The sequence below is a fragment of the Diorhabda sublineata genome, chromosome 7 (assembly GCF_026230105.1).
Source record: "Diorhabda sublineata isolate icDioSubl1.1 chromosome 7, icDioSubl1.1, whole genome shotgun sequence".
NCBI lineage: Eukaryota > Metazoa > Arthropoda > Insecta > Coleoptera > Chrysomelidae > Diorhabda > Diorhabda sublineata.
Window position 1 is genome coordinate 15,951,072 of NC_079480.1, and position 26,647 is coordinate 15,977,718.

The 26,647-nt window shown below is 30.6% G+C and overlaps 3 protein-coding genes across 4 annotated transcripts; 2 read left to right on the forward strand and 1 right to left on the reverse strand.

Moving 5' to 3' along the window:
* Nucleotides 1–2,975: 2,975 nt before the first annotated feature.
* LOC130446225 (ATP-dependent RNA helicase p62-like) lies at nucleotides 2,976–9,182 on the forward strand. 2 transcript variants are annotated; one of them, XM_056782324.1, is made up of 8 exons: nucleotides 2,976–3,049; nucleotides 3,128–3,226; nucleotides 3,523–4,019; nucleotides 4,175–4,664; nucleotides 5,088–5,326; nucleotides 6,861–7,039; nucleotides 7,100–7,272; nucleotides 8,914–9,182. In XM_056782324.1, coding segments are annotated over exons 2-7 (1,560 nt in total). In that variant the 5' UTR covers nucleotides 2,976–3,049; nucleotides 3,128–3,224; the 3' UTR covers nucleotides 7,253–7,272; nucleotides 8,914–9,182. The 2 variants fall into 2 exon arrangements, with proteins under 2 accessions (XP_056638302.1, XP_056638301.1); XM_056782323.1 differs by having other exon boundaries at nucleotides 2,979–3,049; nucleotides 8,899–9,182.
* Nucleotides 9,183–13,705: 4,523 nt separating this feature from the next.
* LOC130446413 (lys-63-specific deubiquitinase BRCC36-like) lies at nucleotides 13,706–19,334 on the reverse strand. Its single transcript, XM_056782663.1, has 4 exons — nucleotides 19,131–19,334; nucleotides 18,866–19,076; nucleotides 17,543–17,746; nucleotides 13,706–14,009 (listed from the first exon to the last, which is right to left on the reverse strand). Exons 1-4 carry the CDS (start codon nucleotides 19,245–19,247, stop codon nucleotides 13,774–13,776), a joined length of 768 nt encoding a protein of 255 aa, XP_056638641.1. The 5' UTR covers nucleotides 19,248–19,334; the 3' UTR covers nucleotides 13,706–13,773.
* Nucleotides 19,335–22,082: 2,748 nt separating this feature from the next.
* On the forward strand, nucleotides 22,083–26,207 carry LOC130446757 (3-oxoacyl-[acyl-carrier-protein] synthase, mitochondrial). Its single transcript, XM_056783183.1, has 2 exons — nucleotides 22,083–23,067; nucleotides 23,119–26,207. The coding sequence occupies exons 1-2, from the start codon at nucleotides 22,275–22,277 to the stop codon at nucleotides 23,592–23,594; spliced, it is 1,269 nt and encodes a 422-aa protein (XP_056639161.1). The 5' UTR covers nucleotides 22,083–22,274; the 3' UTR covers nucleotides 23,595–26,207.
* Nucleotides 26,208–26,647: the final 440 nt, after the last annotated feature.

Consider the following 26,647-nt stretch of genomic DNA (forward strand, 5'->3'; position numbering starts at 1 on the left):
ATGTGAAAAGCTGTGCAATCCTTAATATCTTATTAGATTTTTATTTTTTATTAAGAACTTGATATATTTCTGTACCTGCTTGCATAAGCTAATTACCAATGATATTGGAACAAAACTATAATTATTATATTTGTTGCGGATAGAGTTCAATATTTTATTTCTATGAACCAAAATGTTTTATTTTCAATTATTTTATTATTCTTATTGATATTTTTATATGACTATAACTATTATATTAGTTGCTAATGAAGTTCAATATTTTATTTTTATGAACCGAAATATTTTTTTTATTATTCTATTATTTTTATTGATCTAATTATATCGCTATAATTATTATATTAGTTACGGATAAAATTCAATATTTTATTTTAATCAACCAAAATGTTTTTTTATACTATTTAATTATTGTTACATCATTCTACTTTTTTTCATATTAGAATATATGTATTATCTAAACCAAATAAATAGCTAAATAATAAAGTTAATTTAACGAGATTCTGATTTGTTAATCGTTATTATTATAAATTATTTTAATACTACTAATTTCATTATCACGGTACATTATTTAAAGCATTACTATACAGTTATTTTCAAATCAGCGCGTAAAATTCAAGCGAATACCCTCTATAATCAGCGCCACCTATTTATCCATCAAAAATCAGCTCACATTTTTTAACCCAGAGACGTTCCTCCTTCTCTACACTCCATAGGTGAAATGTACTATTGGTCGAGAGAAAAAGGGTGCATTCCACTAAACACTCTCGACAATCACGTTCAAGACCTCGTTCTCTCCCGTTCCACTTAGTCCACTTAGTTGGCGTGAATCTTACATATTTTAATAAAAAGATAAAAAAAGAAAAATTATTGTTGCAAAATTTTTTTCTTAGGGCTTAGAATGTACCATTAGTTGATTAATCGAAAATAATTGCCCAGCCCTAGTCATGAGAGACGTTCTCGCTGTGACCACATCGATCGTAGTCGTTATGTGAAACGCCCAAAAGAGTATTTTAAGCAGCGTGAACGCCGATAAATTCAAAAACTATTATTCTCCTCTTTTTCCGTTCCTAACACTTGAAACTTCGACGTCATTTCGATCTAATCAAAATAAAGTAGAAAGAAATAGATAGTGATATACCTAAATCCTAGATCATCCAAAATGTCTTTGGGTATACCGAAGTTCTTTCTTTTTCTGGTAGCCGTTCGGATCGTTCCATAAATTCGCTTTATATATCTTTACTATTTTCTCTATGGTGACAGCAGACGAGAAAAATATGGTGGGTAGAGAGAAGTATGAGAAAAGTGACGAAATGCGTTACATAAGGGTGGCGCCTCATTAGCATTTGAGAAAGCGCCAAAGATTATTTACACCTTGGATAACGCAATTGTTGTAATTTTTAATAACGAACTGTGAGATAATTTCTTTTAACTCAGCATACTTCAAATTATCTATAATTACTATATTTATATCGTACCATACACCGGTGCCATTCTCGAAGGTTTTTTAACTGTTTGTCATACTTTACAGCTGGAAAATCTGCCAACTTTTCCTCCATATGAAATATTTCTCCTTTTCTCTAACCAAGCCACTAATTTTTCAGATTTTCTTATTTGAACTAATTCATTCACATTTACTTTTATCTCTCTTCTTGAATATTGGATATATTTATTATTCTATCCTTCGGGCATTTGCTCTTCATTCCAAATTTTTGTTCTACGATTTCTCCATCACTTGATTCCTCCAGGAGATCCTCATTTTCTATTTCGTCTCCTATATCTTCTTCCTGTTCCGATTCTTCTTCTTGTCCATTTTATACTCTTTCAAAGTATTGAGACCATCTCCTAACTTTTTGATGTGGATCTATTAAAAGCCTTCCGTCGTTGTCCCTGATATAAGGTACTTGGTAATTAACTGTGCTCTCGCTTTCTTTTTTAGCCTCTTGGTAAAAATTTCTCAATTCTGTGTTCCTAAAGTGTTCCTCAATATTTTGTAGTTTTTGTGCATGTATATTCTCTTTTTATATGTGAGTATATTTTTGTATCCTTTCGAATTTCTGAATATTTTCTCTTGGCTTCTGTCGAGTCAGTTTTTAGTGTTCTTAGTCGTACTAGATTCCTTTCCTCTAGTTTCTTCCTACACTCTTCACCGAACCATCTTTTTACTTGTTTTCTTCTTCAATCTTTGCCACATGTCCCATTAATTTTTCTATTTGTATCCACTTCATTTCCACATTATCTTTCATGTTCATTGTTCTCAGATTTGTGCTGAGATATTCTTGAATTTCTTGTTTCATCCCGTTTTCCTGTATCATTGATATATTATACTTCTTACTTCTATTGGTTAGGTTAGGTTAGGTATTCGGTATTATTGGTAGATGTTGCTTAATGTTGCTTCCTACTACTGAAAAGTGATCTGTATTTGCGTCCGCACTTCTGTAACTTTCACGTTTCACGGTAAAATTCACGTTATTTCATGTATTTCTCTATGGTCATATCTCGTGCTACCCATCTCCATTTCATGTTCCATAGCGAATTCAAGTAATTTCCTTTTTCGTTACTTTGATCATACTCACTCTTCTCTCCTTTTACTTTCTTGTATATCGTTTCCATTCTCACCTTAGTATTCACATCTTCTACCACCATCTTTATATCGTGCCTTGAGGTTTTCTCTAATGCGCTTGCCATATCTTCATAAAACTCGTATTTCTGTGTTAATTCTTTAGGTGCATATTTATTATTATTTTCTTGTATTTGCCCTGTAACCTTATTTTACATAATCTTTCCGAAATTGCATCAAAATTAATGACACCGACTATTTTGTTTTATATAACTCCATTGAATTGTTTCCAAACATAACTAGTCGAAAGATTTAAATTTGAAATTTGAGGTATGCCGCTAAAAGCAGAAAGGAAACTGTCATACGTTTAGTATTGCTCATAAACCAAGAGGTGGAGCTACAACGAAAACTCGAGTTGGCTATTATTATAAGATGTGGTTTATCTATGGGTTCATCTATGACTTTGACTTTCTTTCTGTCTAGAACCACGTGGAGGTAAGGATCGAAGTTTTAGATAAATTTGTAACATTTGTAATATGTGAAACTAACTTGACATTGAATTTATTCTTTCAGGTGAATAAACCTTCGGTTCAAAATAAATATAGTTGTTCAATAATAACAGAACAATCTTATAGCCTCAAGATAACAACGAAGACAACCTAATAATAAAATGTGAGTACATAAATTTGATTGCACTTTATTTAATATTGAGTTAAATTGGCGAGAAAAATATCAACCTCGTGTGATTTTGAGTGTATAAATTACATTTGTATATATTAGATATAGTATGTAAATAGACAATAAATGTAACAAACCTGCCCGTTTTAACTACATACATAGATTAAAATTTTAAGGTAAAGCAATTCTCCATATGACAGAAATAAAAAAATTCATTTCAAAATTTTTCATTATAAGTTTTAGAACGAAAAAGTGTCTTGAAAGTTATAACTGACCCTCATGAATTTTAGGTTTGACAAACAAAATAACAAGTTTGGGAACCGTGACAATAGATTTAGTAAGCAAAAGGAACGCAAATACTCATCTAATATAAGTAATGGAATGCAAAGAAATGGTTATGAAAATGAAGGCAAGAGTCTTAAGAAAGTAGAATGGAATAGCAAGACTCTTAAGCCATTCAAAAAAAATTTTTATGCAGCCCATTTAGATGTTGCCAGTAGATCTCCACATGAAATTCAGCAATATAGAAAATCAAAAGAAATTACAGTAGATAAAAATGCACCACGCCCCATCCAGCATTTCAATGAGGCTAATTTTCCAGATTATGTCATGGATGAAATTCGAAATCAAGGCTTTGAAACCCCAACTGCTATCCAAGCTCAAGGATGGCCTATTGCAATGAGTGGTAATGATATGGTCGGAATTGCAAAGACAGGCTCGGGAAAGACATTAGCTTATATTTTGCCAGCTATTGTTCATATCAATAACCAACCACCAATAAGGAAAGGTGAAGTATTGAGCTATAATTAATAACTGATGTTGCAGAAGATGATTTAGGATATTATAAATAGAATATGTCTTAATTGCCTTATGTTAGAAGATGATTTTTAGTTGGTAAGTTGATTCAACAGTACCTAAATATTCTTGCATTATGTTTTTTAGGTGATGGACCTATTGCACTGGTTCTTGCACCAACGAGAGAACTAGCTCAACAAATACAAAAAGTAGCTTCAGAATTTGGCAAATCTTCTTATGTTCGCAACACTTGTCTATTTGGTGGAGCTCCTAAAGGACCACAAGCCCGTGATCTATCAAGAGGTGTTGAAATTTGCATTGCCACACCTGGTAGATTGATTGATTTCTTAGAAAGAGACACTACCAACTTAGAAAGATGTACTTATTTGGTGTTGGATGAAGCAGATAGAATGTTAGATATGGGTTTTGAGCCTCAGATTCGCAAGATACTTGGTCAGATAAGACCTGATAGACAGACTCTAATGTGGTCAGCAACATGGCCAAAGGAAGTTATGAGATTAGCCAATGATTTTATGAATGATGCAATTTACATTAACATAGGAAGTACGCATCTTTCAGCTAATCATAACATAGTTCAAATTGTCGATGTGTGTCAAGAACATGAAAAAGAAAACAAGTGAGTAATATTAACAATTATTTGAGCTGTTTATTTTGCAACTTCACTATCTATCTATCACTTGAGTTTTATATTAATTGTAATATCCATATCTCAAATTACAGACAAGAAAAATTACCTTTTAAGGATAAATTAATAGATCAAAACTAAAACTTATAAATACTAATTAATTAAAATAACTGCTTTCCAACATTATCACTACTAAATATTAAAATTCAGGCCACTTTGTAACTATAGGGTTCAATTATTGAACTATCTTTGAGAACTTATGTGTCAAGAATTATCTTATTGTCTAGAACTTACTTACTTAAAGAAAACTAAAATGCTTTACTGATAAATAACATGAAGTTGTAAAATGGAGTAAGACCACTTTCAAAATAAACGGCTCATTGATAAGAGTAACTAATTTTTGATTATTTCCAGATTGACAGACCTTTTACAAGAAATAAGTGATGGTTGCGAACCTGGAAGCAAAACAATCATCTTTGCAGAAACAAAAAAGAAAGTAGACTATATAACGAATGGTATAAGGCAGATAGGCTGGCCTGCAGTTGCAATGCATGGTGATAAGAGTCAACAAGAAAGAGATTATGTTTTAAGACAGTTTAGAAATGGAAAGGCCACAATATTAGTAGCTACAGATGTTGCTGCTAGGGGATTGGGTATGTTCATTCAAACGATTTTTTCTTACTTAAATTAATTAATTAATATTTATTATAAAAATTAGTTCAAAGCAATTATCATTCTCGGAAATGTCATCAACTTTTTGGTTGATTTTGGCTATTCCACATAATGTTTTTCCAATATCTATAAGTTTATCAGCTAGTTTCATTTTTTTGTTAAACATGTCAATTACCAATACACACTTCAAATATATCACATGGGCGGACTCACTTCTTCCTATACACATTCTTCTACTGGTTCTACCATTAAGTAGAGCACTGGATGTAGAAACATGGAGGTTAATGGTCTTGTCTTTTTTGTGCTTAATTTTAATTGTTAGCTGAAACATTGTGCTTTCACAAACACAACAATTGAAATTGATTTCTGTGTGCCTGGAATTTATTAGTGCCCATTTTATAAGAATAATTCATACCAAAACGAATGAGTAACTCGTTCTAAATAAATCATTGGAATTGTCCATTTCCATAATTCTAGGAAGAGTTTTTTAGAAGTTTTAATTTCTAACATGTTCAGTAGTTGCTAAACTGTGCTTAAACTGTTTGAGAAGATCCATCTTCTATTTTTTAAATTTCACAGCTCCAGGTTTTAAATGCAGGCCTTTATTTGACAATCTCTTGATATTTGTCTTTGCTTCAGGGTTAGATATTTTTTATCAAAGTAAACCTCCATCACATATTTTAAAGGCAAGTTTATCCCATTCTATCATTGCAATGTCTTCCTCTTTAATCTCTTTTTTTCTGGTTCCTCTCTCTATTTTCCAGAAGAGCTGAGTATTCTTTCTTGAAACAGGTTCAAAGTTTTTGCCTGAAGGTGTTTAGCTGTCTTAGTGCCTGTTTGTCTTTCGATTATCTATACTTTGATATGATCAATACATTGCTGTACTGACTTCAAAACTGCAATTCCAAATTTATTTCTCAACACCTGACTTTCAAAATACGATTTTCAAAAGGTCGTCTTCATACTGTTTTGATACATGATACCAAAGTCAAAGTTGCTTACTGCTTTTCATTGTCAACTCCTCTACTGGAGGGCGCAATATTTTCAGACACTCACTTTTCTTGATAGTTTAACTGCTGGCAATCCAAAAGTGCAAATGAACTGCACCCGTTGGAAAATTGATATGCATTATTTTCCTCTTTGGACGTGACTTTATGAGCTAGGATCCGTATCTTGTTTACTATGTTGACAACAAAGGTAGTTCAATTCTTATACTTTTTTAATACTTTGTCTATAGCAAGAACCGTGCATAGCATTATTAATTGATAAAAAAGCAATAGGCATTTTCATTGTTATATTTTACCCTTTTACAGTATATAATTTTATTTATAACAATTGACCTCATTTATTTCTGGTCTAAACTTATTTTGATTACACACGGGATTCCTGTATCCTGTTTATATAGTATTCATGGTTGTATATTTTTGTGATCGAGTGTACATTTATCAATTTTACACTGCAAAATCTGATTTTTGGAAGAAAATTTCCAAGTTAATATGTTCACTTTCTTATTAGATGTTGATGGAATAAAATATGTAGTGAATTACGATTTTCCAAATTCATCAGAAGATTACATACATAGAATAGGAAGAACTGGCAGATCTGAAAATTCAGGCACCTCTTATGCCTTTTTCACACAAAAAGACTCTAGGCATGCTAGGGATTTGATATCTGTTCTTACAGAAGCTAATCAGGTAGTTCAAACAGATTATGAACATGTTAATCAAATTTAACTGATCAACTTTTATTTTAAGGTTGTGAATCCAAAATTATCTGCTCTTGCCAGCCGTGGTGGTGGAAGTTATGGAGGACACAAAGGTGGTCGTTGGGGATATGGTAATAACCGAAGTTTCTCGGCTAGAGAAAATTCTAAGCCAAAACACATCCAGTTTGGCAATTATAACTGATTGAAAAAATAGCATTGATTGTAAGTAGAAAGTAATTTATTTAAATACAATGGTGAATTTGAGCAAAATACTATAAACATGTTTTACATAGTGAACATTAAGATGAATGTTTGTAATAAAGAGGGGTACACTGTCGATTTATATATAATTTTGGCTGATACATAAATTCATCATTCTCTTTTTTAATTGAGCATTTCAGTTATAGTATGTGACATTATTACAAACACATTTCAAAAAGTATTTTCATATACTTTGTTGCAAAAAAAGTGGAAACAATTGGATGCTTCACTTCACCATAAAATAAAATAAAGTTTGGAGAAAAATGTACAATGTTTCTTAAATTTGAACCGAAAAATTAAATGTAGAATGTATTATAATTGGGGATAGGTACGTGCGTCTAAATTGCCGATAATATTTGAAATCTGTGCCTTTATAATTACAAAATTTGTCAATTTGAATTTCATTTTGGTGAGAACAGACTTTTCCGCTTATTATCATAAATTAGTAAAGTACTTACTGTTTAACAAATACAGGTTGAAGCAATTCAGCAGATATTTAAACCAACTGAAGTTGACAGCGATAATGAAAAAGAGGACTTATACTTAACAGATGAAAAATAGTTAGACAGTAAATGGATTAAAGTTAAAAACTTCAATAAAAATTTAAAATATCCTCTGATCTGCTATTGGAGTTGCCAAAAGACATTACTCCGATGGGCTTTGTTGATGAAATAGCAATGTTGGTTGTTAATAAAGAGGAGATAGACCTTATGAAAAGAGCAAATCTGGTATGGTGTCAAATTACATAGAAAATAACTCTCTTACTAGCACCAGAGAAGGCAGAAGCTGCACTGCAAATAGACTCACCAGGCCGGGCTACAACAGTATAGACGGAACCTCTTCGGCACAAAGATCTTTGTGAAAATGAGCTGTGTAATCACCTAATGAACACACCAGACGGTCTACTAAGCACGGAAGTATTCATGAAAACAATCAACCGGGGTGTTAGCGGTACTCCCAGATGATCCCAGATGGATCATCGTAAGATATCTGAATGCATGGTACAGTGCAAGAAGAAATAGACGTGAGGATCACTCATCTTATCAAGCGATATGAACGGTAAGACCGAACTACCCACCACAAGGAGGACGGCTGGACGTTAATTGCTGTGTGGAGATACATAGTGGTGCCTATAGACATAAGAACCGCCGACGGCGGTGATGCTCACACACCGATCGTCCCCGCCGTGGGTAGTGGCAACAGTCAAACAGGAAGAAACGTGAGAAAAACCGACTCGATAAAGTGTAGAAGGCTAATAGCACAGCGGTTAGGACCGAATACAGAAATTACCAGTGAGGAAACGGTAGAAAAGCAAGTCTGTCTTTAAAGAAGCACAGTCAGAAGCTGTAGAACAAAATTTAACGACGATAGTAGCAGACAAATACGGCAGATTCAAAATTAGGAGCCACGATCTAACAAATATGTTAGGGGATAAAATCGAATAACTAGAAGAATTCCAAGATAACAAATAGATAATTCTTATTATGTTTTTAGTATTGTGCTAATTAATTTCTTGCTGTTCACTATGTATAAGTAAAAGTCAGGCAGTACTAGTAATTACCAGAGTTTTCATTACTTCTATTACAGATTTTTATTTTCCAGCTTATTGACGAGGCCAGCAGCCAATGAGTACCGATTCACCAGATCAGTATTCACAATTAGTACAATAAAGTGTTTTTACACCAAATACATTTTCATATCAGTGCATGTATCAAGAAGATGATGCTACTGTCTATCATATTGATGTTTAATTTATATTTATTTTGTAAAATTATATTCACACATCTGTGATAGAAAGTAGGTTGTTTTATATCTTTTTCCCATTCAATCTGTTGTTTTCAAAATTTTGAAATTACATTCCTTTAAACAAGTTTGTCTTGGTTTTATTACTAATCGTTAATTCAAAATAGACGTAGCATTTTCCGTTCATCAATGTAATTAATTTGAAAATAACTTTTTTTACCTAGCATTTATATACTATACCTACTAGAAGATCACACAAATAAATATTTATATGTATAACCCTATTTCTGATTAACAAGAGAAAATTGCTGAAGTGAGCAGCTGTGTACCCAAAATAAGTCGGTAGATACAATTTAAAAAATATATTTGAAACTTCTAAGAGTCCCTTTTGATTTGAATTTTTAATGAGAATGAGTAAAATTTATCATTAGTGAGGTATGATAACAAAATTACCATGACACTTATTTCTGCCTTTATTCCTGATAATGGAGATATGAACATTCCTTGATGCTATTTCAGGGCATTGCAAAAGGTAATGCTCTTCCCCCTTCTTCGATTTTATGATATGTGTATGATTTGACAGCAACACTGCAGAGTTTTACTTATGGATTTAATAGTAGTTTAATTTATTAGCAATTCATTTTCTATTGATAATTTGGTTTCTATTAACCAATTATATCTTTAGTTACTAGTTGTTTTTATTTTTTCTTTGTACATTCTTTAGGTTAATCTGTTGCAAAGTCTAAATTATCAAAATTTACCTTTCAATAGTCAAGAAACAAATTTGAACTATTTAGATATATAGAATCATTTCTATAAAAAATTTTATTTAATTCTGTTTCAAGTATTTTTATAATTAAATGTATATGCTGTGTTTTATTTTTATCATATTAAACTATGTAATGTGAACTACATAGAAATATTTTACAATGCACTTTTTTCTTTCTCTCTAATTATTTTTTGTTCTCAGATATAAATATAACTGAAAAACATTTTAATTACAATTACTTTTTCCGTGAATTTTGACAACTGACGAAAAATTTTGTAAAATACTATAGATCCGGGGTCTCCAAACTACGGCCCGCGGACAGATTTTGTCCGGCCCGCGGAGAGCTAGCATACTTGAAAACTCCTTTTAGAGAACATACTTCTTATAGCAAATTAAATTTAGTTTACTGAAGTATTCTAATTTTATGGTGAATAATTATTAATATGACATCTACATTGATATGGTTATGGGCTAACTACTCATAACATTGTTGTAGGCTTATTGTTTTTGTGATAAGTTGGATAAAGAAACACAGAATTGTAATGAGTAAAGACATGTAGAATATGCAGAAAATTTAACTTCAGTATATAATAATTAACAAATTATTGAAATAAATCCAACTAACATTTTAAATAAAAACATAACTTATAACAAGCATAATGACATATGAAATACTAATGTGAAGTTGTGAACTAATTTTACTTGTACTAAATATTAAAAGAGATTCAAGATGCTCATCAGTTAATTTAGATCTGTAAACATTTTTTGTGCACTTCATTTTGGAGGTCTTCTCACACAAATAAGTAGTACCAAAAACAGAAAACAGCCCACAAGCAAATTATCAAATAGTGTCAGTGGAAGACTCTTATAAAATTCCAACAAAGATGAGTTTTTATATCTGTTCTTAATTATATCACTGCACTGTAGATCAATCATTTCCATTTAGAGTTCCGGGGCTAGGGTTTCAATGTCAGTATCAAAAGGATTCTGAAAAATCTTAATTTGATTCGCAATGGCATCAAAGTCCGAGAAACGAGTATCAAAATTTATTTTCAAAGCACTCAAAGTTTCGATTGCAAAATCGATAGGAAACTCAGTCTCAGTGGTGTGGCTGAATATTTCACATGTTTTAAAATGTGAAAAACATTTACTTCGTAGTTGTGATTGAAACAGTATCAATTTCTTCCGGAATGATTTGATATTAGTGTATAAATCAGGAAGATAGTGGATTTCTCCTTGCAATCTCAAATTCAGTTCGTTCACATGTTTTGTCAAATCAACATAGAATGCTAGCTTCCACAGCCATGAAATTGCCAATTGTTTTGTAATTGAGTAAGAGTACAACACTACTGATATTTTAGAGAATTTTCAAGCATGCGCATTATAGATAGTGTCTCGAACGAAACCGTACAGTATATTGACAAAATACCAGTAGTTAGTCCTTTGCCAGTGCACGAAAATTACAGAACTTTAAGTTTATAGATTTACTCAAATTTCAAAAGAAAAAAATAAAACCACAATTTTAGTCACCTTCTTTTAAGGGTGATATCTCGAAAAGGGATGGGCCGAGGAAATTTTGTTATAGGAAAAACCCGTCTTAATGTCGCAACATTGGGCTTCTATGGGTGAAAGCAAGAAAATTTGTAAATTTGTATTTGAGATGCCACATAATATTTATGTTTTGGTTTTACTTGAGATCCTTAATTTGTATAACATTCCTACTTCAAACACATAAATAGTGATTTAATTGATAGGATAAATACACAAATTTTCATATAATCTGTCCTTGATATTGAATCGTAACTAAACAATATATCACCGAAATCGCTATCATAGTCCCACAAAAGCGCAATGGTAACTTATACGAATTCAATTTTTAAAAGTCGCGTGATATTGATCGGAAATGAAACTACCTTGCTAGGCAGTACAAAGGTACGCACTCCTTTCAGTAGGTAATATTTGTTACAACCCATTAAAAGAAAATTATTTTCGGACAAATTGTTCTCAATATGTTGACGTGATTCATATTTTGACATAAATAGCATCCACTGCTCTTCAATAAACATGATAAAAAATTTTACCGTTTATAAATGAGAAAAAAAAAATGATTCCAGTAACCATCTGCTCAAGTAAAAAAACTTGCCAGGTCTTTTTAAACACATATTTCTGTTTAAAAACGAAGTCTTGAGCAATAATACATAATAGCCATCCAATAACAGTAAATTAAAGTTATTGATCGAGCTTTGCATGTCAAAAATTTCTATTTGAATACAAAAGAAGAAATACAATAAATTGTTGAATTAGACGCAAAATCTAAATTTGATTTATCTAAGGTATAAGATTGAAAATTTATGATATTGTAATTGCGATTAAATTTTTTTCGGCGGGTGTAATTTGGGCGCTAACCATCCTTCTTTACCTGTCTGACCAAGAAGGGTAGATAATCCGAAATGTATTTTCGGAGCTAAGAAGTGCAGGTAGGTCTAGTCATAAAATAACCCAATAGGGGGAAAGTTGATAGATTTTTAAGTAGGTACTTAACATATTTTGGAAATACACTGTAGATAGAGGGTTGACTAGTTTTCTTACCTAAGATCAGATTCAGTTGTTGTGTCGTATAGATACTTTACATTATTGAAATGGCTCAAATAATGAAAAGTTCGCGTGGTAAAACTCTTCTAATCTTAGAAAATTTTGCGTTTTTTCACGATAAAGTTTTGAAAAGTGGAGAATTGTATTGGAGGTGCGTGAAAAAGAATGTAAAATGTTCTGCCAACGTATCTACTGTTGGTCTTGAATTTACAATTTCGAGAAAAAATTTAAATCACAACCATGAAGCAGACGAGAAATTAAATAGGACAATACTTTCAAATTCTTCTAAAATATATAAATAAAATATAAAAATAAATGGTTGTAGATTTCATTTACACCAAGCTTGGTTTAGAAAAATACAAGCTCTTGGTTTGACTCGGAATTCAATAATAGAGATTCGGAAATTGGAAGGTGGATAAAGCATACATTTGGATTAACATATCTAAATCCCGATGAAGTGGAAGTTTGTTTTGTGTTTGACTTAATGTGTTATGAACTAGTAAATGCAACTTTGGACAAATACGCCGATTATTTATTAGATGTTTATATAGATAAAGATTCACAATTCCCTCCTACTATGTGGTCAGATGGAAGTCCATCAATATTTCACACAACTAAGCATGTGAGTCATTTCACTCTAGAATTAATTCTTCACTTTATTCGTCGCACCCTGCTATATACGTTTTTATAGAAAAATTGAAAGAATTTCAGATTGATACTTATATCAAAATACAGAGCTTACAAGTTCCAGCAAGAAGTAAAGATGCAAAAGTTAAAAATAAATAAAATTTTTTAGTAGATATTGTTCATAGATTTCGATCAAATCAAATTACAAGATTAGATGTTTTTAAATGTGTTTCTTATTATTCATAAAATAAAATTAAAATAAATAATTGATTATGTTAGAAGAGTAGTGTGTATGTAAATCTTTTATTTTATATGTAATATGTACTTAAGTACTAAATAAAAATATAAGGAAATATAAAATTTACTTTATTCTGTAGAGTGTTACAAAAATGTTGTGAGGAAACTTTATTAAAGGCAGATTTTTCATTTAAAAAAAGTGCAAAATAGCTCCCTCTAACGGTAAATTTTTTCAAACCTTAAGTGATAATAGGTCATTTCTCTTATAGGAATCATTATTCCTTTAGCGCCCAAATTACATCCGCCCATTTTTTCCTATAATTTTCACTGTATTGTAACCTTTTTTTAGATATTAAGAAGTTACTGTTACTCACTATTTGCACTCCATTTTCTTAGAAATTTGAAACTGGGTATATAAAATAAGTATAAGTGGTACAAAGAAAATATTTATTACAGTTAACGATATTAAATTAAAACTTAAAAATAAGCACAATTCAATTTAAATTTTTTTTAAGATTTTCTAGTTCCTTAACCCTTTGATTAATGGTTCTTTTTCTTTGTTCAAGATCATCACAAAGTGGCCTAGATATTTTACAAACGATGTGTACTAAAGCTAATGTTTTGAAAGCATCATTATGAAGGGCACTTAACTCATCTTGAGTACCATTATCCTGTACATCATGACATTCTACTTCTTCTTGAATTAGGATTTTGGGAAGATTTGCTATTCCTATAAAAAGTTCATTATATATATATATATATATATATATATATATATATATATATATATATATATATATATATATATAATTTCTTTCAATTTAGATATATATAAATTTCTCTAATTTCTTAGACCTTTTGATATATTAATGCTTCTAAATGTTCTTGATTTTAGGTCTCTTCTGTTTTAAAATTAGTTTCTTTTAATAATTTTTAAGAGATTGATAAAAAATTGACCTTTACACTTAACTTCAATCTTTATCAAAATATGATAATGACATTGACATTCACAAGCTTGACATTCCCCTTCGAACGATTGTTTCAAGTATTCAAACTCCTCTTACCCCATTATCTAATTATATGAAAAAAAATTATTTCAAAACAAATACCATATCAAAAGCACATGGGATTTCAAAGAAAAGATTAAAAGTATAAATATTCCTATTACCATTGTCACAAATATATTGATAAAAAAATGGGACAAAATTAAAGAATATACAGAAATACTTCAAAACGAATTTATAAAAGCTATAGAACTTACACTTACAACAACATATTTCAAATATGAAAATGAAATATACAAACAAATTGATGGTTGTGCTATGGGAGCTTCCATTTCAAGTGTTATAGCACAATTAGTAATGGAAGATTCAATTTTTCCTTACCATATGTACAGGGGCTTTCCCAACCATTAACGAATTATTTCAAGTAATATTATATATCAAGTGCCTTGTATTAATTGTGACGCTGTCTACATAGGGTAAACATCTCAGTATTAAAAAAATAGACTAAGAGGTCATCAATAGGATAAAAAAATAGAACTGCATTAACGAACCATGAAATGTGAAAAAACATAAATTCAATTATAAAGATTCAAAAATTCTTGAAACTGAATTTAATACACGAAAAAGGAATTTTTAGTAATGGTTCACATTCATATGAACGAAAAAACTATAAATGATAAAAAAGATCTAAATAATTTAAATAAAATTTATAGCTCTATTTTGTAAATTCTAATAAAACTATAAATAATTTAATTGATTACTGTTATATATTTGAGATGTAGGGACAAAGGAAAAATTAATTTTTCTTATTAGAACAAAGTTCTAAGTTGATTTTATTCTTATTTCGATATTCATGATGAAGGTGATCTATATATCAATATAAATAAGCAAATTGTCAGTGTCAATATCATATTTTGATAAAGACTGAAGGAAGGTCGTAACGTCAATTTTTTATCAATTTCTCAAAAATTATTAATTATTATTATATCTTCTTAAGTTGAAATCATATGGAAAACTTTTTTATTAGTGGTTTTATGAAAAAAAGTTATTCTTGATAAAAAGTTCTGCATGGTTCACAAGTTGAAGTGCAACGTCAGATATCAATTTTTTAAAGAAGTATACAGAGTTTATCAAAAACTTTGAATTTTGTGCAAGAGTAAAGTATCTTTATTTGTCACAATTCAGAAAAAATTTATTAATTAAAATTGTTTCAAATTAAAAGTTATATTCAAATATGAAATTACAGCCGTTTATTATGAAAATTCAGGTTTTGTGATTATTTACCAATCATTCCATGTTAATTATTCTGACAGAATAAAATTTAACGCAATCTATGAGTGAGTTGTTTATAACATTACAATAAAAATGGCAAATTTACTAAATCGTGAAGAAAAAATAGAGTTTGTGTTAAATGTTGGAGGCAATAACAAAATACATAGAGAAGCCGCAAATCTTTTTAATAATAGACATCCGCATACAAACATCAGTCATTCAATAGTTGCAAAAATTTTAAATAAATTCAAGGCCAGTGGAAGTATAGAAAATAAATTTTAAGAATAAACGTCGTAAACAGGTTGCGAATGAAGACACTGAATTTGAAGTGATACTCTATATCGTAGAAAACCCAAAAATGTCATTAAGAAAAAGGGCATCTGCAATCCAAACTACTTTAGTAAGTAAAGATACAGTGGCAAATATTTTGAAAGGTAATAAATATCATGCATACAAACCGCAATTTGTACACACGTTACTACCTATTCGTTTTGAATTCTGCGCTCTGATCCAAGGAAAGTTGGATCAAGACCCGTATTTTACAAGAACTATAATATTTTCCGATGAGGCAACAATTTCTTCAAACAGAACCGTCTCAACACAAAATTGTCGCTGATGGTCTAACAGCAATCCAAACTTTGTAATAATAACTCGGAACCAATATTCTTTTGAAACAAACGTATGGTGTTGTGTTTACAAAAGTAAATTCCTTAAATACCGCACAATACTTATTAAAAAATCAAGTAAGTAATTTTTTGCACGACCTTACTTTACAAGAACATATGACAATTTGGTTCCAACAAGACAGTGCTTCCATAATACATTAAACGTTGAAGTACTCCTTGAAAATATGTTTAAATGGGAAGGTGATTCACAGGGATTCAGATATTTTTTGGCCTCCTAGGTCTGCTGATTTGACACTCCTTGTGGATATATGTCGAAGCTGTAGGACATTGAATTAAAATTTAATTATGTTTATTTCTGTTTAATAAATATTCTTTGTATGGATTTTTCAAATTCTACAATAAATAATTATTACGCATTCATTACGTATGTAAATTGCAAGCTTGTTCAAAAACAGTAATAAATAGAAATGTTATCATATTTTTAACAGGTAAGAGAGATAAATTGTATCCCACCAGAATAATTAATATGGAATAATTAGTAAATAATCACAAAACCTGAATTTTCATAATAAATTGTAATTGCATATTTGAATATAACCTTTAATTCAAAACAACTTTACATCAGAACATTTTTCTGAATTGTGAAAAATAAAGATACTTTACTCTTGCACAAGAATCATATTTAACAAACCTCGTATACTGCTTTAAAAAATTGATATCTGATGGTTACATTTTAACTTTTGGACCATGCAGAACTTTTTATCAAGAATAACTTTTTTTCATAAAACCACTAGTAAAAAAGATTTCCATATGGTTTCAACTTAAGTAAACACACTATATATATATATATATATATATATATATATATATATATATATATATATATATATATATATATATATATATATATAAATTTCTTCAATTTCTTATTTATTAGACTTTTTGATATATTAATGCTTAAATGTTCTTGATTTTAGGTCTCTTCTGTTTCAAAATTAGTTTTTTTTTATAAAGTCGAAACGTCAAAATTTCTCTCTTTTAAAAACTATCAAAATAAACTAATTTTAAAACAGAAGAGACCTACTAATTTTAAAACAGAAGAGACCTAAAATCAAGAACATTTAGATGCATTTATATATATATATATATATATATATATATATATATATATATATATATATATATATATAAATTGTAAAGAAGACTTTGCCAGCTATATTATTATTGGGAACGTAGCAAGGAAACACCAAAGTAGAGTAACTTTAATATATTTTCAGAGACGATGAATACATAAGTATTCGAAAGTTCGGAAAATATATTAAATTTAGTCCACTTTGGTGTTTCCTTACTACGTTCCCTACCTTCTAAATTATAATTTTCAAATGATGAGGGCTGTATCACCAACTCAATTTCTCTTCTTTCGACCTCAGAATGTTCTTGGACTGCTTGAAAACATGTTACTTGGATTTGATTTTCTCGTGATCTTGCATTATTTTGAAAAACAGAAAAAACTAAACCCACAAATAGAGGATCCATTGTTTGATACATTGCTTGTGTTCTTATATCTACAAAATAATTACACTTAACTGCTATAGTGAGAAATTGGTATTGAAATGCCAACTGATTCCAACTCTAAAAGTCAAGAATGCATTATAATGGAAAAGATTTTGTCGGTGTGCAAAAAAATAACAAGAATATTCTCAATGTATTGGTGACTTCTGGATAGACGCCAGTTAAATTTGGAACTTAAACTTGCTAGTACAATATGTAAGCAAAAGTCCAAATGGTTAGTAAACAATCGTTAGAGAATATTAATTTGATTATGAATTTTAAAAATATTGATGTCAGATGTTGCTTGGTCCAAAGAAATTAATTACAGTTTACTTGCACACCAACAAATAACTGTTGTGTTTTGCAAAGTAGTCCCTCAAAGCTGAAAATCTCTATTGACAATTGGCACACGCTGTGATACAAGACATTAACACAAGATTCACTGCACTCACTGAATATTACAACAATTTTAAATTCTTGTACAACATAAATAATTTAAAATCTTTGCCAAATATTGAAATTTTTAAGCACTGTATTTAGGTCTGTACTTAGAGATGGAAAAAGCAAAGACATAAAATCTTATGAACTTTATGAAGAACTACAACTTTTAGTGCCTAATCTACCAAACGTAAATGACACCAACCAGATGATTCAATATATAATTACAAATGAACTATAAAATGAAAAACTACTTAAGAAACAATATGATGCAGAACTTCAGTAAAGCAAAAAGCCGAAGATTATTACTTTTCAACAAAATTAAATCACTCAAGTTATAAAATAAAACTTTTTTCCAATCTATATGCTTTTTAATAATTTAACACCACCCATTTATATTTTTTCCCTGTTTTGAGTAGGCATGTCCTATCAAAACATATTTGGTGGAATAAATGTAGTATGTAGATCTTGGAAATTAAAGAAAAGGAACATCACTGAAGTGACTTTGGTCTACATCTATATTAGTCCACTCTATGTCACTGCATATAGCCCTGCTCAATATTTTATATTGTGGTTTTCATTGGTAGAAAGGGTAATTTTGTTTACTCATAGTCCAGTTTTGTATCCTAATAAGCAAACATAATTCATTGGCAATAAAGAACTGTAATATAAGAATAAATAATAGGTTTTCTAACCAACATGACTCGGCCATACAGTAATGTGTGGATGGGAATGATACCACCCTAATACTCTCATCGGTCTATTTAGTTTATTTGCAAGTTGATCAGCATGCATTGATGCTGTGCATAACTGTTCAGGGGATATTTCTACTCTATCTGGTTGTTTATCGCTTCTATGTAAGATAACACAGGCAGATATATTTGATGTACGTTCATTTTCATCCACCTACAATACATCAATACAATTTTTGTTTGAATACATATATTAGACCCTAATTACTTCACCAATAAGTAGCCCCATAATTTCTTGCTTTTCGGTAGTTAAGGCATGTTGAACACATACTGCATACACATCTGCAGTCATATTTACCCGTTTTAAATAAATTTCGGAAAGCATTTTAAACAAAAAAGAAATTGTTTAAGTATACAACAAGTTTGACATATGTATTTCACTACTTATATTTATATAAAATCTGTCAACTGTGATCCTAGATATCACTTATCAGTTGATTGCGAACGAGCTCAGAGGAAAATTTTATCACGGCTCCGAACGACCCGATCGATTTTTATTGGAAAGTTCAAATTAAAACTCAGCTCTAGTTTTGTTAATTTATTTTATCATGATGTTTCATGTTTATATCTCTACAGGCATCCCTGAACATCCAATCATAATTTCTATAGGAAATAGGCCTAAAAGTACAGGTTCGAATTATAAATAAAGCGGTGTGAATCTAAAGGTTTATATTTGGTAGCTAGACTGGAACTGGACCAGTGCAGGCCAGCTCATAAGTGTATAGAATTATTTCGATAGGAATCAAAGAACGATAAAGTGCAGAGAGCAATGGAGCATTTGTTGATTGTTGTGTTTGAGGTTATTTGATGTGATTCAGGTCTTGTAGTATTAACAATCATGGAAAACGATTTAATACTTTCTGATATTTTACATTCGTCCGATGATGAAGATGTAGTGCCACCATTTCCAGATTACACGTATTGCACTGTATTGGCTGAACTGACTCTAAACCCAGTGCATTGAACTGGCATTAGCGCCGGTTCTGCTACAAACAACGCTTTAGTGTGCACTACCTGAACTAGTTCTGTAGTTACCAAGAACAGACTTTATATTTTTTTGCTAACTCAAAAGTTCTATTATTCCCCACCATTTTTGCCTGTTAAATGTAGTTAACAATTAGTGGTAAGTAATTACTTTTAAAAAAATTAATAGAACTCACATTTCAGGCTCCTAAAAGAAACAATCTCTTTCTCTAGAGCCTGGATCTTCAACAGATCCCTCAATCACATCCCCTGAAAACCCTAGAAAAAGATGTTGAAGAGACTCTTCCGTGAGAAAATCAGAAGCAGAGAAAAATCAAGAGCAATTAGTGTACTTAAACAATCATTATAGCACTACAAAATAAAAGAACTAAAAAAAATATTAGTAAAAGAAAAGCGGATGCTACTAAGTAGAATGTGTACTGTAAATAAAGAAATGCTGCAAAGAAGTTTGGGAAAGTGGAAAAAATATTTAACAAGAAACCATACATATCATCAAAGCAATACAGCTGCTGCACCAACATAGGATAGTGGGAAGATTTAAAGGAGTGGAGCTAGTGTTGTGGTAAAAAATCTGAGCACTATGCGTTGTGTAGTGTAACAGCTAAGTCAGAACAAAACTTCAGAGCATGATATTCAAAAAATACTTTATTTTTCATGATTTTGACATAAAAATATTGCTCATTGTTCTTATATCCAAATTAGTTGTAATTGAACTTGAAAAAAGGTCAAATGATTGTAACAAAAAGCAGAATGCTTTGCTTATATTACAACTATTTATCAATATATGTAATTGAAAAATATTCATATAATTCGTGACTTCTTTGGGGTAAGAGCTTAACGACTCGAATTACCCATTTCCACAAATTTCTTAGGATTATACCACTATTTTTGACTCTGACAAATGTTGAATTCAATTTTAAAATAACAGCTCCTATCTGCTTGATTACGTCCATAATAATAATAATAATTTTATTATTGTAATAGTAAAATAATAGAATATTTTTGTCTGTTTTGAAGAAAGTAATAAATGCTTGAAAAAAATTTCTTTACCAGACCTTAGTACTGCATTTCATACCTATGAAAACAGCCTAGCATATTTCGCACTTCAACCAATTCTATTCTATTTCCCTATTGTGTAAACAGTAATATTTCATTTCAAAATTTTTTCTTTATAAACTCTATAACAATTTAATAGAAATATGATAACCAGAGCCGAACTTAGAGTTATCGTGGCCCCCGGGCCAAAATACTTAAGGAGCCTATGTTAGGCGGGTGTTTTACGTGAATTCTTACATCCTCAGACTGACACTTATGCTATTGATGCGAGTAGAGCGCAGCAAAACAAAACACGATCACTTGGTCCGAGAATGCAGTGTTTCCTATGTTTCGCAATGTACGAGGTGATTTCAAGAAAGCCTACAAAGGTCCGGTTCTGATGATAACAGATATAATTCAATTTTTTGTTCGATTGCAATAGTTATTAGAGAAAAACTAGAACCTTAATTAACTTGAAATGTCTTGATTCGCCACTGTAAGCTACTTTCTTTTGGCCAAATGGTAGACATAAAGCATAAAGGTTATATTCCTCTTTTTTTCGTAACCTAAGTACTAGAGAGAAATGGATAGATACAAAGATAGTTAGTAGAGCTATCTCTTTCAAGTTTTCCTTTTAATTTCTTACATCGTACTCCTTCCACCTCTTCCATCTCTTTTCATTAATTACAGCAGTCATATATGTAATACTTTTATATGGACAGTTTTTATACTTGGAAGCTGTTCCGACTAAGGAAGATGGAATGATAACGCTTTATCTAACCTCCGAGGCTCCAGCTCGGTTCTGCGCATTCTCAAGCGTGCGTAACTGGAACGAGAGAGAAAATAGTATTTTGTCAGCACGTCAGCACATCAAAATGTCAATAAAGTTAGCAGAGCAATATTAACAGACAAAAAAACAAGCGGAAAAATTCTGCTAACTTTAGAAAAAAGTTAGCGGAGCAATGCAAGTTAAATGTGCAAAATCAATAAATAATTTTCGTAATGTGGCATTCCATTAGTACTTAATTGTCCTCTTAATGTTTATTTTTTTGTTTATATTGCTCTGCTAACTTTAGTCACATCCTATCACATGATTATACCCATAGATTTAATCCTATCCTATGATCCGAATAATTCATTCAGTTACCGAATGATACTGAACGTGATTTGGTTTACTCTCCTAACATTGAGATCATGATCGGTTTGCTGTTGATTTGTGATCGGTTTGACCCGATCGTTGTTTCCTAAAATTCTAAATTAGAAAAAAGAAGAAGCATACTAATAATAATAGTTATATTACCTTAACGACTTAAATGAATGAATATTTTTGTTTATGATGCAGAGACGAGTAGTTGTAACAGGAATTGGCGTAGTATCACCTGTAGGAACGGGAATAAAAGAGGTATGGAAAAATATTGTAGCTGGAAAATCAGGAATATCAAAACTAGAAGGCTCGGGTTATGATTCCTTACCATGTAAAATTGGCGGTTATGCCAAAGAAAATAACAGTAGAATAAACTTACTCAATTACTTTAGTCAGCCAGAATTAAGATCTATGGCTCCCGCAACAGGTTTTGCTTTGATAAGTACTAAGCAAGCCCTGGAAGACGCAAAGTTAGATAAAATGGATGATTCAACTAAAAATGTTACGGGTGTAGCTGTAGGAATGGGTATGATAGACTTGGAAGATATATGTAATACTTATGATGCCTTAAAAAAGGGTTACCATCATGTAAGTCCATTTTTTGTTCCACGTATTTTACCTAATATGGCAGCAGGACAAATTAGCATCAGATATGGCTTAAGAGGGCCTAATCATTCAGTTTCTACAGCATGTGCAACAGGAGTACATGCTATTGGAGATTCATTTCGCTTCATACGAAATGGAGATGCTGAAATTATGATTTGTGGTGGGACAGAAAGTTGTATATCTCCCATGTCAATTGCAGGCTTTTCTAGGCTAAGAGCTTTAAGTACTTCTTTTAATGAAGATCCAGAAAAAGCCTCAAGACCTTTTGATAAGTTAAGAGAAGGATTTGTCATGGGAGAAGGAAGTGCTGTATTAATATTAGAGGAGTTGCAACATGCTTTAAACAGAAATGCTTACATTTATGCTGAAGTTTTAGGTAACTAACATTTCAAAATAACTATCTATAAATTAAATTTATATTTTCTAGGTTATGGACTGTCGGGAGATGCATCTCACTTAACTGCGCCTCGATCTGATGGAACTGGAGCATGTTCTGCAATGGAGAGAGCAGTGAAAGACTCAAAAATACTCGTAGACCAAATAACTTATATTAATGCACATGCCACCTCAACTCCTATAGGAGATGCTATAGAGATAAAAGCAATCAAGAAATTATTTGCTTTTTATTGTAAAAACATTGCTGTATCATCTACTAAAGGAGCACATGGGCACTTGTTGGGTGCTGCTGGAAATTTAGAAGCTGCTATAACTATAAAAGCAATTGATGATGGTATTTTACCACCTACTATAAATTTAGAAAATGTAGAAGATAATGAAATTAATTTTGTACCTAATATTAGCCAAAAATGGCAAAAATGCAATCGAAGGATTGCTTTGAAAAATGCTTTTGGGTTTGGGGGAACAAATGCTAGTTTATGTTTTGGGCAATATTTAGATAAGTAATAAAGTGCATTTAAAATAATTACACTAAAATTATTTTTATTGGACTTGGACTAAGTAAGGGAAGATATGCTGTTTCTAAACAAAATCTGGTCATAAAGTTGAATATCATTTCTTAAATAAATCACCTTATTTTTGTGTAAATTTGAACATGATTGCCCTATTTGAAGTATTTCTATTACATAGAATACTCTCACTTTTTATTTATATACGTCATATATAATTTTTGCTTGAATGAATAAACATTAATAACCTAACATTGAACTAACCTAACCTGACCTTATCTAAACCTATGGAGGGTAGAGGTAAGGAGTACCATCTCATATGGGAGCTTAGCTTAAAAATTGTCCGCTTGTAGAGGGTAAATTATAATTCAAAATTTGAACAGAATGGCGCTCCTGTCGAACGAGATATCATATGATCGGTCAGTCTTGTTTGAATATGCAGTGTTAAAAAATTGAAATGTCTAAGAGTCATCGCTTTATTTAAAATTTACACTCGTGCGATAGTAGCACCTCCCTAACGTAAAGAATTTGATGGACACTTTCTGAAGCACTCTACCCATATCTAAACCAAAACAACATAAAGCAAACAAACAATTGAGAGAGAAATAATGGAATTGATGTACCACAATTCGGTTTTATGTATATTTCTTATTATAATATGTACAACAAATTCATTGACAAGGTTTTATAATGTTTTATATACAGGGCAAGTCGGGAGGAGCGCACCAAGCTCTAGGAGTGTATTATACACGTGAAAATAAAGTAAAAAGCTTATATGTTCTTATCCGATTTTAGTGCAAAATCTGTGTGAGGTGGGAAATCGTTGATAACTGCTCAAAAACAATTATTAAACTATTATACAACTTAATATAGGGTATCTACAAAACGCAAAATAAACAAATAAAACTAACAACAAATAAGAAAGAACTACACTTTAGATAACAACTATTTTATTAAATGTTCAAAATGACTACCATTTACTTGCATACAATAATGAATGCGATCTTCTAAAGCTCTACTAGCACGATGTAACATATTGACATCGGCAGTTCGAAAAACCTTCTTAATTCTATTCATGTCTTCGTTAGTAGTCGCGGGTGTTTTGTATACTTGTTTATTTTATTACATTTTTTAAAGGTATAAAATTACTAGTTTGATTTTGTTACAAAAACTAGAATTATTTTAAACGGCACATTCAGTGTTTACTTTTTCGTCAAGTCCTCATATTTTTCGCTCCAACTTGGCAACGTTTAAAATTTATCGGAAAAGATGCAGAATTTTACGCTCAATTCAGTGGTAAACAAATATACAGGGTGTCCTATTTAAAAAAACTTTTCTTTATGTTGTCGCTGTATACTTCAAAATATTTTAGAAATGTGTATCTGTGCAAATATAACAGCTTTGATTCAAAAATTATTTTTGTATATTGTATCTTAAGTGAGTTATTGCACTTCCACACACTATTGAGCCATCTTGTATAAATAAAATATATATAGACGTGTCTTTGCATGTAATATTACTTTTGAAATAAAAATAAAACTTTATAATAGGAATGCAGCATACATTATACTTCATATTTTTGTATAGGCATACCCACACACCTATAATTAGATCACTAAATGTTATTTGTTGTAACCAAATTGACGTTGACCGGGGGTCTGAACTTGAACTACTAATATGACATCCTTCATAAAATAGTGGCAAATTTAAGTTTTATTGAAAGGGCGTAATTTTAATTATTTCAATGTAGTTCATACTGATACTTCAGAACTAATGACTTTTCACATTTTTCTAATATTTCTGAAAATGGCATATTTCAAATATTTAACATCACAAAAATCAAATTTTGAGAACAATTATGAAAAAAAAAAATAAATAAATTTGGAGTTGGAATCTTGTTAGGATAAAAATATTTAAGTTATTGTTTTGCTACTCAAGTAAAATGTAGGCAAATAGGCTTTTGAAAGTAATCTTATAATCCTTCAATTTTAATAAGAATCTAAGCATAATGTGTGTGTATTTATTATAAATTTTATTACTTGAACTTCGTAACAAATCCCTTGCAGTTAATTTAGTATTGCTTATAGCCGGCAGACATCTATTAAAATGTTTACGTCATTTTGAGGATTTAGGAACAAATGCATTATATTAATAGGTTCTTTATGTTATACACAACATTTATTGAAAATCACAAAAACACGGCCACAACAGAACAATTAGGAAAGCATACGCTAAATGGCACACAGAAAATTGCACCAAAGCAAAGCCCGCCAAATTTAAATACATAACCAGAATGTAGTGACTATTTAAAATCTACTTTCAAATGTAAATTTTTCAATATATTTATACAGTGAGCGGCATAAAAAATAAATTAAAAATATTTTGGATGGTTGATACTTCTTGCCAGGTAGTGTACTGTGATATATAAGTGAAAAAATCCAAATTAAGAACAAAACTTTAACTGTAGTATTTTTCATGTAAAGGAATAATGATAAAAATTAATTTATTCTCTATGCTATATGGGGTTAATGAAAGACTGAAAACTAATCAAAATTGTAATTCACATTAAATATTTACATAAGTTACAATAAATTTACATATTAATTTAAAATAATTTATTTTCCTCCACACTTTTCCAGGCTTAGGATTGACAAAAAATAAATAAATATTTTTAACTGGCATGTTTACAAAATTAACACTTGTTCAGTGTTGTTTTGGCACGTTTATACTATGGAGATTCTAAGAAAATATTATATTTAATTACGTAGTGATTAAATAGGCTGTTTAATATCCTAACAGAAATTATCAATAGACATCTAAATGGAGAACCAATACCGCAAACGTGGAAAGAAGGATGGATCACGTCCATATACAAGAAAGGAAATAAGGAAGACTGCAATAATTATAGGGGCATTACAGTGACTAGTACGCTCAGTAGGTTATACGGAAAAATAATAAAGGAGATCATTTGTGAAGAATATCACCCATACGAATCCGAGGAACAAAACGGCTTCAGAGCAGGTCGATCGACGATAGATAGTATTTTCTGTC